At 41.5% G+C, this 14,119-nt stretch overlaps 2 protein-coding genes across 3 annotated transcripts in view; both read right to left on the bottom strand.

The window, feature by feature from the left end:
- The window catches only part of Slc12a6 (solute carrier family 12 member 6), a 91,959-nt gene extending 84,255 nt beyond the window's left edge, over positions 1–7,704 (bottom strand). The window contains exon 1 of one of the 2 annotated variants that reach the window (XM_034496413.2): positions 6,534–7,704. In XM_034496413.2, the coding sequence (XP_034352304.1) occupies positions 6,534–6,804 (271 nt within the window). In that variant the 5' untranslated portion in view covers positions 6,805–7,704. The remainder of the gene's footprint in view (positions 1–6,533) is intronic. The other variant, XM_034496415.2, reaches the window with a different exon arrangement.
- Positions 7,705–10,768: 3,064 nt separating this feature from the next.
- Positions 10,769–11,507, bottom strand: Nop10 (NOP10 ribonucleoprotein). Its single transcript, XM_034495675.2, has 2 exons — positions 11,377–11,507; positions 10,769–11,139 (listed from the first exon to the last, which is right to left on the bottom strand). The coding sequence occupies exons 1-2, from the start codon at positions 11,428–11,430 to the stop codon at positions 10,999–11,001; spliced, it is 195 nt and encodes a 64-aa protein (XP_034351566.1). The 5' UTR covers positions 11,431–11,507; the 3' UTR covers positions 10,769–10,998.
- Between the last annotated feature and the right edge of the window lie 2,612 nt (positions 11,508–14,119).

Raw genomic sequence — 14,119 nt, 5'->3', positions numbered from 1 at the left:
TTTTAGGAACTGGTTTTTTCTTTCCATCATGTGGGTCCTGAGACTGAACTCAGGTCATCAGGTTTGGTGGCAGGTGTCTTTAGCCACTGAACCATCTTATCAGTCTATGAGATTATTTATTCTGACTTGATTATGAAACCTTGTAAATTAAGTTTCACTACTGACTTAGAAAGAGCTTAAAAATTGGCATGACAGCTCAGAGAGTAAAGAACCTGCTGGCAAATAAAGAGATCTAGCCAGCCTATCTTGATTAGTGAGCACCAAATATCAGTGAGAGACCCTATCGCAAAAGTAAGATGGGTAGCTGCAGAGATGACACCTAAGATTCTGGCCTCATGTATATAAGCACACAAACATGCATGCACACACTTGCACATGCATCCCACTTCAAAAATAAAATATGCACTTAGGTAATAGAGGTAGAATATTAAGGAATTTGAGACGAAGTGAACCTATAAAAGTTGCCCAGAGACCAACCTTTAGTACAACAACAAAATTTAAATATATGGCTGGAGACTCAGTGACAGAACATGGCAGGCCATTGTTAGCAAGGCAACAGACCCTGGGCTCAGTCTCTTAACAACACACACATGTTCACATGTGTGGTCATTCATACACACACTCATATACAGATATTCAAGGGCAGCAGGAATAAAATGTTCTGAAAACAATAAATGTTAAAACAAGACAAAGGTATACCTCAGAAGTAAGAAAATATTCCTTACTAACCAACCATTGAACTATTGCTCAGGCAAAATGTCTCATGTATGTACTACATGAGTCATTATATGTTATGTGGTTTTGCCTTCATATGTAATTAAGGTGCTGGTGGTGATGACAAACACCATTAGTAACAACACCTTAGAGGCAGAGGCAGGCCAGTCTCCAAGTTTGAGGCCATCTTGGTCTACAGAGTGATTTCAAGGGCGGTCAGATCTACACAAAAAAATCCTGTCTCTAAAAACAAATTAAAATCCAAACCAAACCAAACCAAAAAGATTCTATACAACACATTAAAGCACTAGTCAGAGAGTGTTAATAGAAATACCTTGTTTTCCTATTCATCTGTAAAACTTATTAAACCCAATTAAAACAATATTTTGTTTTAATATTTAACAGAAATGCTTTTGTAATTCCAATAGTGAACATTTCAAATTTCCTATCTACTATGAAAAGATACATACTATTCAAAATCTAATGCCAAAACTAATGTGCACATAAGTTGATTTATTCTCAGTTAACAAGTCTGTCAAGGGTAGACTGTGCATCAGGCCAAGAGTGCAAGGACTGAATGCCAGCTTGCTCTTCTCCAGTGAAGCCATATGCTTACAGCCATTATTGCTCAGAGCATGAAGGTAGTACCTTGTTAAAATTTGTGCAACGTTCTTGGTGGTCCAAAAATGTTTATTAGTCACCAAGAACAAACGGGAAACCATCCATGATTAAAAAGCATATAGGGTAATGTTATCCTGACAGGTCATTACAAGTTGCCTTAAATAACAACACTGTAATGTCCTCATAGGTCGTTATAGGCTGCCTGAAACAGCACTGCCCTTATTAAAACAAAAAGCATGACTTTTGTAAGGCTCTAGACCTCTAGAACTATCCTCACCCCCTTATGCTTTTCCATTAGTAAAGGTGACATCAGGATATACTATATGAGAAAAGAATCTGTTTTCAATAAAAAGAAAAAGATTATGAGACTCTAAATCTATTAGCATGCCAATGAGAGGTAAACCATGTGGGCTAACCGAGGAAAGACTTAGTGAGGAATAAAAGAGAACACTATGATGGGGGATCAGAAGGTGACAGAATCACTGTAGCAATCAATGGTACTTATCCATATCCACGGAATTCCAGGATTGCCTCAACAGCAGATACTGCCTACAAAGCCAGCTCTTAACATTTCAACCTTTCTTGGGAGTGTGGAAGAAAGTAGCCCTGGGTCAAGCCAAAGGCCTGTGAGTATGCAGCAAACTCTGTACCATGAAGCTGTAACCCCTAGCATTGTTTTTTCTAACAAGGGCCTATGATGCCTAGGTAGGTCCTGAACTTACGATCTTGTCTCTGACTCTTGAGCATGCAACTCAACCTTTGAAAAGTTTTTCTTTATAGAATAAAAGCTGAGAAAATAATAAAATGGTTTTTCATGTACTTTTTAACAACAGTAAATAAAAACTGTTTTTCAAGCTTTTCTTTTTTTCTCTTGTGTGTGTGTGTATGTGTGTGAAGGTGTGTAGGTGGGAAGGAGAAACCCAGAACATTTCATCTCACCTGTAAATACTCCAACAGGTTATCTTTACCTGAGGGCTTCTCATGACAATATCATAAGGAGATCTAAGAAAATGAGTAATTCATTAATGTTTTTTAATACCATGTATTTCAAATTCCCTCAATTGTTGTGACTTTCATTTGTTTTTGAGGCAGTGTCTCACTATGCTGTCTAGGCTGGAGGCCTGTTTGTAGGTATAACTAATCCCTCTCTATCCTGTTATCTTGAGTACTGGAACTACAGATACACACTATCTACCCAGTTCCCATTATCTCACAAGTGTCTTTTTATAGTCCTTCTGGCCACTGTAAGAGCTAAACCAAACCTAAACACTGCATTTAATTGACACAGCTCTTTTTAATCTATAAATCACTTTCCTTCTAACCTGTGCCATTCATGTTTTGAAGAATGTAACTCATTAAATACAATTTCCCATATTTTGAATTTGGCTGATTGCTTTTGTGATACACAGTAATATTAATATACGATCAGGTTTTAAAATGAGCTGTACCAAGTATAATTTTTCTTTTGTCAATTCATCAATTATGGTCCACACATCTCACTTCTATGACTTGATCTTGGAATTCTACTAGCTTTAGGGACCAAGGTACTTAAGAGGGTATTTCATAAATAAAGGAGAAGGCAGAATGCTGTAAATGTTAATGCTAACATGGAGTATGAAGAGGAGGAGGAAGAGGAAGGGGAGGAGGAAGAGGAGGAATAAGAGGAGGAAGGAGAGGAGGAAGGAGAGGAGGAGGAGGAGGAACAAACAATTATAGCCTTAATCCACACCCTTTTGGAAAGGCAGGGAGACAGAGCAGTCCTAACGAGCTCGCCAAACACGGACAATGAGCACTGGAGCTTGGATTCCCCAGTGCACATGTAAAAAGTTGGTGTAGCACTGTGTACCTATTATATCAACACTGTGGAGGGAGGGACAAGGTGATGATCTTTGGTGCTTGTTGGCTACCCAGCTGGCCCCATGAACAGATGAACTCCAGGTTCAGTGAAAGACCCTGCTTTAAAAAGTAAAGTGTAGAGTGACTGAGGAAGACAATCACTAGCCTCCACAGACCCATGCCAATATTTACACACACAGACAGACTCACAGAAATGTCTTAGATATGTGACAACAAAATGTCTTTTTACTTCCTTATATAATGTCACAAAACTAAGCCAAGTAAAACATGAGAGGTGGTCAATAAGTATTAATAGGATATCTAAGAAAAGGGTGTATACAATGAGATTCATTTGTTCTGGCTTTGAGGAAACAAAGAAAATTATTTGAAAAAAAAAGAATTATTTATTTATTTATTTATTTAATTAATTATTTATTTTTTACTGCTTGGTGAGGCTGAGAATGAAGGTATACCCTTTTAATACTAACACTCAGGAGGCAGAGGCAGACAGCTCTGTAAATTCAAGTCCAACATGGCTTTTGTAGCAAGTTCTAGTCCAGCTAGGACTACAAAGTGGGTCTTTGTAGTAAAAAACAAACAAAAAGTGATTGTTATTTTAAAACCACTGTTTTATGAAAAGGGCTTGGGATTGGATGAAACCTACTTATACAACATCACAGAACTGGGAGAGCAACTGGGTAGGATAACTTCCACAAGAAATGTAGTGATTCCAAATGTAGGTAAATATTCTATAACATCCTCTAACATTCTCTTAAAAAGCTAGATGTGCCCTAAGCACTTGGTGCACATTGGATCACCTTTCAAATGACATGAAAGTGTTTTCCATGTATGTAGCATTAGTCATTCTTCCATGTGAGCTATAGTCAGCACTGTTTTCATACCTGAGCCAGCTGGAGAGGTTTTTTGTTTTTTAATATTAATCTAAATAAGTTAGAATGTCAAAAAATGGCACTAGGATAGAAACATTTAAAACAATTCTCTCATTATACATCACACACACGCAACCTGCTTCTTTTGCTTCTCTGCTTCAGTAGTTGCCTTTCATCTCCTTTATCATATTCATACACACATACATACATACACACACACACGGCTGGCCTTGAACTCACAGATCACCTGCCTCTGCCTCCCAAGTGCTGAGATTAATGGAGTGTGCCATCACCTCAGGTGCTTCACCATATCTTTTGTGGCCCTGTCCTCTAGAACTTTATAGTCTGGTTGAGAAATATGATTTGTAAATAAACACAATAAAGTGATGTAGACATTGTAGTTATAGTCTTGAGTAGGGACATAAGGATATATGACCTGTTCAAGTTGACTGGATTATAGGACTGAATAAAAAGGTATCAGTACTCCTTGAAGGGACTTATGTACATTGTAGTTTTTTTGTTGTTGTTGTTTTGTTTTGTTTTTCGAGACAAAACAAAAGAGAACACAGGGTTTCTCTGTGTAGCCCTGGCTGTCCTGGAACTCACTCTATAGATCAGGCTGGTCTCACACTCAGAAATCTGCCTGCCTCTGCCTCCCAAGCGCTGGGATTAAAGGCTTGCGCCACCACTGCCCGGCTACATTGTAGTTTTTAATTGGCATGTTTTAACAATTCAAATGTAGTGTGATGAATTAAAGATTAAAACTATAATTTGTAAGTAATTTGGTGCCTGCCTAGCATGCAAGAGGCCTTGAGTTCCATCCACAGCAGCACATAAAACTGGGTGTGGTTGAGAAGGCCTTCAATCCCAACACTTGGGAGGTAGAGGCAGGTTCAAGCTCATCCTTGACCACATAGAAAATTTAACGTCAGCCTGAGCTACTTGAGATCCTGTCATAAAAATAGATAGATAGATAGATAGATAGATAGATAGATAATGGAAGAAAAGAAAGTTATGATTTTTTATTTCATATCTTAATTTTAACACAGTGTATATAATCCAGTGTAAGGTTTATTAAACAATGGAAAGCGATTAGACCAGATATTAACACATACTACTGCTATAAAAGAAATATGACTAGCTGAAGATTAGTAAATTCTGGAACTATAAGCTTTACCAAGTCTACCTTTCTCAAGACATTAAAAACAAACAAATTTGAGGAACTAAAACTATTCTGGCTTCCGGAGCACTTAAGGTCAGGAGGAACAGTATTTCCTGAGACCGGAAACGGTAAGTCAGCCTTGCTTTAACAAGTCAGTGGCTAAGGCCGTATTTTCAAACTTGTGTAGAAATTTTAAAACTCTTTAAGAGTCTTAAGGAAAAACTAATATATATATATATATATATATATATATATATATATATATATATATATATGCTGGTCAGAATGTGGCATAAAAACTAAGTGGCAATTCTCAAACTTTTTAATTGAGTCCGAAAAAAAATTAACTTTTCTCTTTGCACCACCTCTGTCCACTAAATCAAATGAAAACTTCTAATACAAGTCAGTCTGGTCAGTTCAAGGTCGAGTCTGGAAAGTGGTCAATAGGAACAGAAGTGGTTTCTGTATGTCCTGACTACAGAAACCCAATTAACAATATACAAAATAGTTATTTAAAGCTCAGAAAGGAAATTATGTGGGAATCTGGCACTAGAAACCCCTCTTGCGCCCGGCGGTGGTGGCGCACGCCTTTAATCCCAGCACTTGGGAGGCAGAGGCACGCCGATTTCTGAGTTCGAGGCCAGCCTGGTCTACAAAGTGAGTTCCAGGACAGCCAGGACTACACAGAGAAACCCTGTCTCGAAAAACCAAAAAAAAAAAAAAAAAAAAAAAAAAAAAGTAATAAAGAAAGAAATAAATAAAAAAAAAAAAACCCCTCTTGCAAATTCCATTCGTTCAAGAGAATAACATCTCCTTGAGTGAATTCAGTTACTTCAAATATTCTATAAAAACATAAATTTCAAAAAATAATTTTATGATGCCCAACTAAGTCTTCAAAAGAAGCCACTAAGACACAAGTAACTACTCCTTGCAACCTGCCTTAAGTGCTGATTTTGGAGTCAAAGCTCTCTAAAAAGCACATATCCAGCCCATTAAAATTTTAGTCTAGGATTTTTGTTTTGTTTTGTAAGCGATTTAATTTTCTGTTATATATCTTTTACCAAAAACAGTCACTTTAGTTATAAGACAAAAATGAGGAAATCAAAATATACATTTCCTTGCCCTCTTGCCAGCTACCTTCCCAAGCCAAAAGACTACTGCAGTGACCTACTAACTGCCGCTATTATTCCCACACTCGTAAGCATCACAGGGGCCTTAAGTCCAGGTGATTATTATAAAATGGAATTGGGTAGTTACCCAGCATGGACACCCAGGGGTTGAAACATCCTGTTCTCCGAGTCTCTACTTACCCTCGGTAACATCCTGGGGGTTAGAAGTCCGGTCACTGGAAGGATCTAGGGCAACAGTTGCCAGAGAAGTGGTGGCCCCAGACAGTTCACTCATAGGCTCACTACGGCTTGTTTCTGGCACACTTTCTCGGGAGCTAAATCTTACTCGAGAACTAGATCGAGAACTGAGGTCCGGGCTGGTGTCTGACAAACCTGGAATGTCATCAATCTTTGTTGGTGTCACCATGAACCGAACTGAAGATATTTTGGTGGTGGCTTCTGGAGGATGCATTTTTTTTCCTTTCCTTTTTGACAAAGAAAAAAGGAAAAGCTCACAAAACCTCTTCCTCCTACACTAGCTACTTTTGATTGCAAAAATAGAAGAAAAAAAAAAAAAAGAACTCAATTACCTTGATTTACATCCCACAAAGGCCCAATTAAAAATCCTTCTACTTAGAATTCAAGCCAACTGTTTTATAAAGTGCACCACCAGTAACTGAAAAATATTTTTTGAGAAACAAAATGAGAACAAAACGATGCTTATGCTGTGTAACTTGGTTCCTTCAGAATCCTAGCTATCTCCCCTGGTCCAGGGCTGAGGGCTCCGAGCCATGATCTCACAGCAGCTGGTGACGCCTCCCTCTGCTCAACCCCCAGGGTCCGGATGAGGTAGTTAGTCCTTTATCTGCCGAGTGTCCCACGGTTCTAGCTGAGGACTGAGCATGCAGGCCCACCCTTATCAGGCGTATAGAGTGGATCAGATTGCGCAAAGGTGTGCACCAGCCACCTGTTGTGTATCAGGTGAATACCCCACAGGTCTGGCTGGGAGGAGGTGTGTGCTGAGCCACCCGATGTTTTTGAGGTCGATAATCCACTTGGGTCTGGTGGGAGAGATGCGCATGCATAACGGGAAAATACCCCCACACTACAGGATGGAGAAAGAGGAGAGCAGCGACAGGATGCCGAGACAGAGCGGATTCCTGCCTCCCAGAGGTCTCGTCCTGGCAAAGGAGCTGGAGGAGGCGGCGGCTAGCGGATCAGGGTAGCTCCCGCAGCAGGGTCGCGGCTGGTCGTCGCGAGTCCCTCGAGCCCACGACCGCTCGCCGTGTTTGCACTGCGTGTGACAGGACGCGCTTTCCTCCCGGGCCCGGCGCGGGTAGCCTTCCGCTGGCTTTCCTTGGGTCTCGGCCGAGAAGACAGCCAGGCAGGCTGGTCCCAGCTAAGGAGGAGGAGGTCGCAGGTGCGGGAGCTCGCGCCAGCTGATGCGGGTGCGCGCGCAGCTGTTGTTTACTAGCCGCTAACCGTTTCGGAGCCGCGGCGCGCTGTAGGCCCCCTCCCCGGCAGACGCCCGAAGCCGTTACGTGACCTCGCCGCCCCCCGCCCCGGGCGCGGCGGGCTGTGCCCGCGCCGCCGCAGCCCTCCCCTTCCCGCCCCGCTCGTTCCTCATTCGAGGTTAACCGTCTAGAGACGTCTGGGGAGCTAGAGGGCGGTGCCGTCCCGCGGGTGGGCACCAACAGCCCCGCCCGGAGTATGCAGAGCGGAGACAGGGCAGCGCGCCTGCGCGGACTGGCGACTTTCACATAGAGCACGACGGGAAATGTAGTCCGCCCCAGGGCTTGAACGCATGTGGCGAGCTACTCTTCTATGTCATTTGTGCTGCTCGTAGCTGCGTAAAGGCAGTCACTATACCCTGGAACCGCAAGGATCATCTCTAATTAAAAATTCTCTGGAAACCTTAACTTTATGGCACCCAAACCTCCCATAACTGTATCTATTTACCTTAGATGTGACCTCTCAAAAATTGCAGTTGTCTTTTCTAAAAGACTTCATCTTCATCTTCATCGTGGGCTACTTTCCACCTTCTTGTTCCTATCCTTTTGAAATTACAAGCCAGGCTTAAATTTCCATTAAAGAGAAATATACAGACATAGAAAAGACATTGGGGTATCTGTTCTGCACCATTTCCAGGGTTTGACCTACTTTACTAAAACACTAGAAAGTTTAGTGTTTAATTCGTCAAGGTGTCTAATAACTTCAATTCAACATGTTTGCTTGAAAACTTTCTCAAAGTTTGACCAAAATGCGCTCACTGGAGCCTTTCCTGAGTCCTTGGTTTCTCCTAGGTGCAAATAGTTAAATCTGCATACTTAATGAATCAGGAGGCTAGAGTGACCCTTAGTGGTTAAGAGCATTTACTGCTCTGAAGGAAACCCTAGTTTCCTAGTTCCCAGTTCTCACAAGTAGCTCTTAACTGCCTGTAATTCCAGGTCTAGGCGATCTGCTGGCACTGCACTTAAATACATATAAAAGATTTATATTTTTTTAAAAAAATTTAAAAGACATGGATGAAAGCTGCCTTAATTCCTAGTCTGGAAAAATCCCTTTGATTAAATGACAATTCCTAGTCTAATAGCCTGGGAATAAAAGGAAAGCTATTAAAATGTAAAACTGTATCTAATCTTTGAGTATTTGACAGATTCAAAGCCCTAGATTCTATCATCAGTGAGTGTGAGGGCACAGTTAAAAAACTGGTTATGTTTGTTTGTTTGTTTTTTTACACTCACATATTTTTTTCGAGTGTACATATACATGAGTACTTCTATTTGTGGGTCCCAGGAACTGAACCTGAACCCAGGTCTGCAGACTTGTCGAAGCACCTTTGCTGGCCAAAATACCTCTTTTGCTCTTTAGAGACAAAGTGAGACATGAGTTCACACACGTTGCACAGGATATCCTCAAACTTTAGATAGCAGAGGATAACTTTCAACTTCTGACCTGCCTTCACGTCACAAGTGCTGGAATAGGGTGACTAAACCCAATCTTCTGTATGGCTTTGTGCATGTTAGAAAGCACTTGACCTACTATGTACAACCTCAGCTTCCTTTTAGTTTTCTGATACAAGAACTAAGTACATAACCCTGACTGGCCTGGAACTCATAGGGATCCTTCTACTTCATTCTCTCTATGCTAGGATTAGATATGAGCCACCATGCACAGCATGGATTTTTTTTTTTTTATAGCCTATGGCTCTTGATTAAAACTTATAATTGTACTTGAAGAAATCCATCTCCTAAGCAATCTACTTTCTAAGGCAGCCTTGCTGGTCATTCAGACTTCAGACTTTACAAAGACATTTTGTACAATTTTTGCTCTGACACATACCAGTCTTTTTTGCATACACTTATATAAACCTCCTAGCCCACTGTCACAGCTCTTCCTGCCTCTGAACACTGAGAATCAAGCTCTCTAAGCCATGTGTCAGATGTTACTATCCAGGGGATCTTCTAAGTCCTTGCTACATCCATGAGTTTCCTTTCCTCCATGTTGACTACTAGTACTACTTCCAGGCTGAAGTATTTTCATTTTGGTCTGCACAGCTGGTGGCATGGAATAATGCCAACAATGCTAATATTTTACTTATTTTTGCAAGTGAAGGGCAGAATTGTATTCAATACTGAAAAAACAAGAAGACACACCTCCTACCAGACAAGACCTCACTGACTTGGTTAAGAAACTTCCATGGGCTGGTGCACGCCTTTAAGGTAGTGCTGGAAGGCAGAGGCAGTTTAGACCTGAGAACCAAGGCAGCTCTACATAGAGACTCCGACTAAGAAGAAAAAGAGAGAACACTTCCAGGGTTGGGCACATTTATTATCCTAGAACTCAAAATGTAGTGGTGGGGCTGGAGAGAGGGGTGCTCTCCCAGAGGACCTGTGTTCTATCCCCAACAGCCATATAAAAGCTGGCTATCACTGTCTAACTCTAGTCACCAGGGATCTGACCCCCTCTTGTGGCCTTGGTGGTTACTAGCACACATATGTATAAATAAATGTCAGAAAAATACTAATACACATTTTTTTTAAATCTTTGAAGAATTCAGAGTATTTTAAAAGGGGCCACAATTAGACAATAGAGTTTTTCCAGCGAATGCTGACCTTTGTAAGGAGTCTTTCACAGTCTTTCTTCCCCAACACCCTGTTGCTGATGGCACAGTTCTATTGCTACAATGAGGGCTTAAGAAAGTTCTCAAGAATGCGGGGCAGTGGTGGCAGATGCCTTTAATCCCAGCTCTTGGGAGGCAGAGGCAGGCGGATTTCTTAGTTCAAGGCCAGCCTGGTCTACAGAGTGAGTTCCAGGACAGCCAGGACTACACAGAGAAACCCTGTCTTGAAAAACCAAAAAGATCTCAAGAGGCCTTGTACTACCAACGGTACTTATTACCTTTCCCCCATCTTTTCCTCCAACAACACACAAAATGAACTTTCAAATCATTGTATCTTTAATAACCTGGCAGTTAGGTCAAAACATGAAGAAAAAAAAAAAAAAAAAGATTGTTCCTTTTACGGTCGAGGCCCATCAGTATAGACTCATTCACTTAGGGAGAGAGATAGTACTCCAAGCAGCATGGGAAGGCTTCAAGGCTTACAGCGCGTTTGGTTGCTGATAATCGGCCCGGGGACTAGCAGCACAAGAGATTGACGAGCCCTCAGAGGACAGGACGCGGTTGCTGGGTCATGAGCACCTTGAAGCGTTTCTTGATGGTGATTCGGTGTCTTGAGTATTTGTCATCTGGGGAGAACCGAGCAGGATGGGCAGAACAAGTCTGTTGTCCCGTAGGGTCGAATTTCTGCTCAAGGAAAAAAAAAATGATCTCAATATATGAATGGTATGATAGGAAGGGGACAAGAAAATGGGAAACCTGAGGTCGGGAGACGCGATGGTCAGAACAAGAAGCCACAGCCTCCATCTACCAGGTTTTGGCTCCGACATGGCTCCACTCACTGGGCTGCGCAGAGCCGGTTCCAACCGTTCCTCTCATCTAAATTTCTCGTCCTTTTGATATACAGTTGTTTCCTCCCCTTACCTTCAGCGTGTAGACGCGATCGCCCTGCTCGTTGAGGTAATACTGGAGAAACATGACTGCCCCTCAACAGGAAGACACCTTTCCGCTTACCGCCAGCCGCGTTTACCCCGAGTGCGCCGTCTCAATCCTGTGCGCCAACATCCTTCCTGTCTGGACGGAAGTCTCTCCGCGGCATGCTGGGAAATGTAGTCCATTTCTTCAGTCATCTCCAGGTGACCAGAAGGGGGCATAGTAGAGCAAGTCTTGCTTGGCCTTGGGTTCCAGCTAGTAGCAACCTTGCAAAGTTATTAAGATCCATGGAATTGCCCACTGTGTGCCAGGCAGTGCTAGGGATTAGGTAGTAAGGATGGATGTGGGTTGAATGTTAATGTATCATTCACTGTTGATAGCAGTCCAATCTTTAATTTCAAATTGCACACCCATTTCAGAGACAATAGTTTTCTAGATCCTGGAGAAACAAGGGCTCCAGGATTTTCAACCTCCTATATCCTAAGGAAGAAGTTAAGATTTTTTTTTCTTGATTCCTACTTTTTACATCCGGTCTCCCGCCCTATTTCAAAATATTGGCGGCAAAGAGTGCATGATGGGTATTCAATATTATGCAAAGCGAAAAGAACGTTAAGGTTTTCTTATGAACTGGTGGCTTTTGTTTTAGAGGTCGAACCAAGATTAAAACTCGGGACCGGATCACAAATTCAGCTCTTTCTTATATGGTGAGTAGCGGATAATAGCACAATAAGGTATCCCTTCTCGGAGTATTTCCAGATTTTTAAAAGACTGAAAAGTCTCATTAAGACTCTAGTTTAAAGAATTAAAAACTAAAATCAAGATATTGCAAAATGATCACTGCAGCACTACTTATAGTGGCAAAAATATAGTAGCATACTAAATTTGTAGCCAGAAAAGCCATAATTTTTTTTAAAAGTAATGAATATAGACGATTTGCCCGCCGTTGCTTAAAAAGCCAGGGAGCTTAACACGTGCTTGTAACCCCAGAATTCCGGAGGCTGAAACGGAAGGATGTCTAACATCCAAGAGGTCCAAGGTCTGCCTGGACAGTATTCTAAACAGTGAGACTCTGTTTTTAACCGAGAAACAAACAAACAAAAGTGGTTGGTGTGTGTGTGTGTGTGTGTGTGTGTGTGTGTGTGTGTGTGTGTTGTGTTTGGGATTTTGCCGGCAGTGGTGGGAATGTACAACAAACAGTTAATATTGGTATCTTCTGGCATGGAGGACTTGGTACAGGAAAATGAAAGGAAAGAGTGCTTGCTGATGTATGGTTTATTTCGCTGGATTTTTGTTTGTTCTGTGTAGGTTTTGATGTTACTGTTGTCGAATGTTTTAACACACACATACACACAATTTTAGTTGTTTTCACCCTCCCATATCTTAACCTTAGCCTTTCTTAACCTCCTTGGACTCACCCTCAAAACTTTTCTTGTCTGACTTTTGAGTCGTGCTAATATATTAATTTAAAATTTAAAAAGTAATTTAATGAAAAAACTTCATGGTAATTTTAAGGCAAGGGTTGTGCACTCAAGGGGCTAAGGTCAGATTTCAGCCTAGGCTACATAGCCAGACTCTCTCAAAAAATCCAAAAGGCTCAGTGGTTAAGAATATTTGACTCCTTTGCAGAGGACCTATCTTCAGGTGCCAGCACCCACCTAGCAACCCATAACTGGTTCCAACTCCAGTTCTAGAGGTTCTGACTCCCTCTGCTGGCTTCTGCTGGCACCAGGCATGCACCCAGCACAGCCATACATTCAGGCAAACATTCATACACATAAAACAAAATTACACAAACCCTTTAAAAACCATTAAAGATTCTTTCTTTTCTTTCTTTCTTTCTTTCTTTCTTTCTTTCTTTCTTTCTTTCTTTTTTTTTTAAGATGGAGGTCTTTAATACCAGTTCTCAGGAGGTAGAGGCAGGCAAATCTTTGTTGAGTTCCTACCCAGCTAGGGCTAAAGAGTGAGATCCTGTCTCAAATATAAATAATCAATTAAGTAAAATCTTTTTTAATTTAGTTAAGTTTTTTCAGCAAATGGAAAAGAGGCTGTGGCTTCCATGAATTGCAGAGGTGTTGTGACAGGACTGTTTGGGTATTACAGAGAGAACTTTTCTTTTCAGAGTTAGTCCCACTTTGTAGCCCAGGCTTTTCTTAAACTCTGACCTCCTGAGTCCGAGGATTGTGTTTGTGCGTGCGTGCGTGTGTGTGTGTGTGTGTGTGTGTGTGTGTGTGTGTGTGTGAGCTTTTTAGGAAGGTGGCGCTCAGCCCACAGCAGTTGAACACTCTGGATCATCTGAGACACTTCAATGCCAAGCATTCAGTTTTGTTTTTTTGGTTTTTTGTTTGTTTGTTTTTTAATTCTTGAGTATACAAACTGTGCACGCTGAATCTGGCTCAGAAAATAGAGTCATCACTGAAACAAGCCAAAGGTCCACCACCATTCTGTTATTAATAGTAATTCAGCTGCAGAACTGGAGAGAGGGCGGGCTCGGGATTAGACGTATTGTTGAAGAATAGAATGAGAAGCCAACAGTGAAAACTGCAGTGCAATGCTGGGAATCTGAGAGACGATGTACAAACTGTCCGAAAGGAGGACATCCAACAGTTATGCTACCAAATTCACGGAGGGAGGGACTTTCTAATTTTTGCTTACTTGCTTGAGTAGTATCTCCCCATTCTCACTACACAATATCCTTTCCCTTCCCCCGCTACAGAATGCCTGACTCCAAGGTTCT

Source organism: Arvicanthis niloticus, chromosome 2 (genome assembly GCF_011762505.2).
Source record: "Arvicanthis niloticus isolate mArvNil1 chromosome 2, mArvNil1.pat.X, whole genome shotgun sequence".
In the NCBI taxonomy this organism is placed as follows: Eukaryota; Metazoa; Chordata; class Mammalia; order Rodentia; family Muridae; genus Arvicanthis; species Arvicanthis niloticus.
This window is presented reverse-complemented; position numbering and strand designations above follow the sequence as displayed.

What these genes read in the sequence shown, in the direction of transcription:
- Nop10 (XM_034495675.2), bottom strand. Translation starts at nt 11,430, where the DNA reads ATGTTTCTCCAGTATTACCTCAACGAGCAGGGCGATCGCGTCTACACG. An exon ending in ATCGCGTCTACACGCTGAAG is followed by an intron (nt 11,140 to 11,376) that starts GTAAGGGGAGGA and finishes TTCCTTGAGCAG; the next exon opens with AAATTCGACCCTACGGGACA.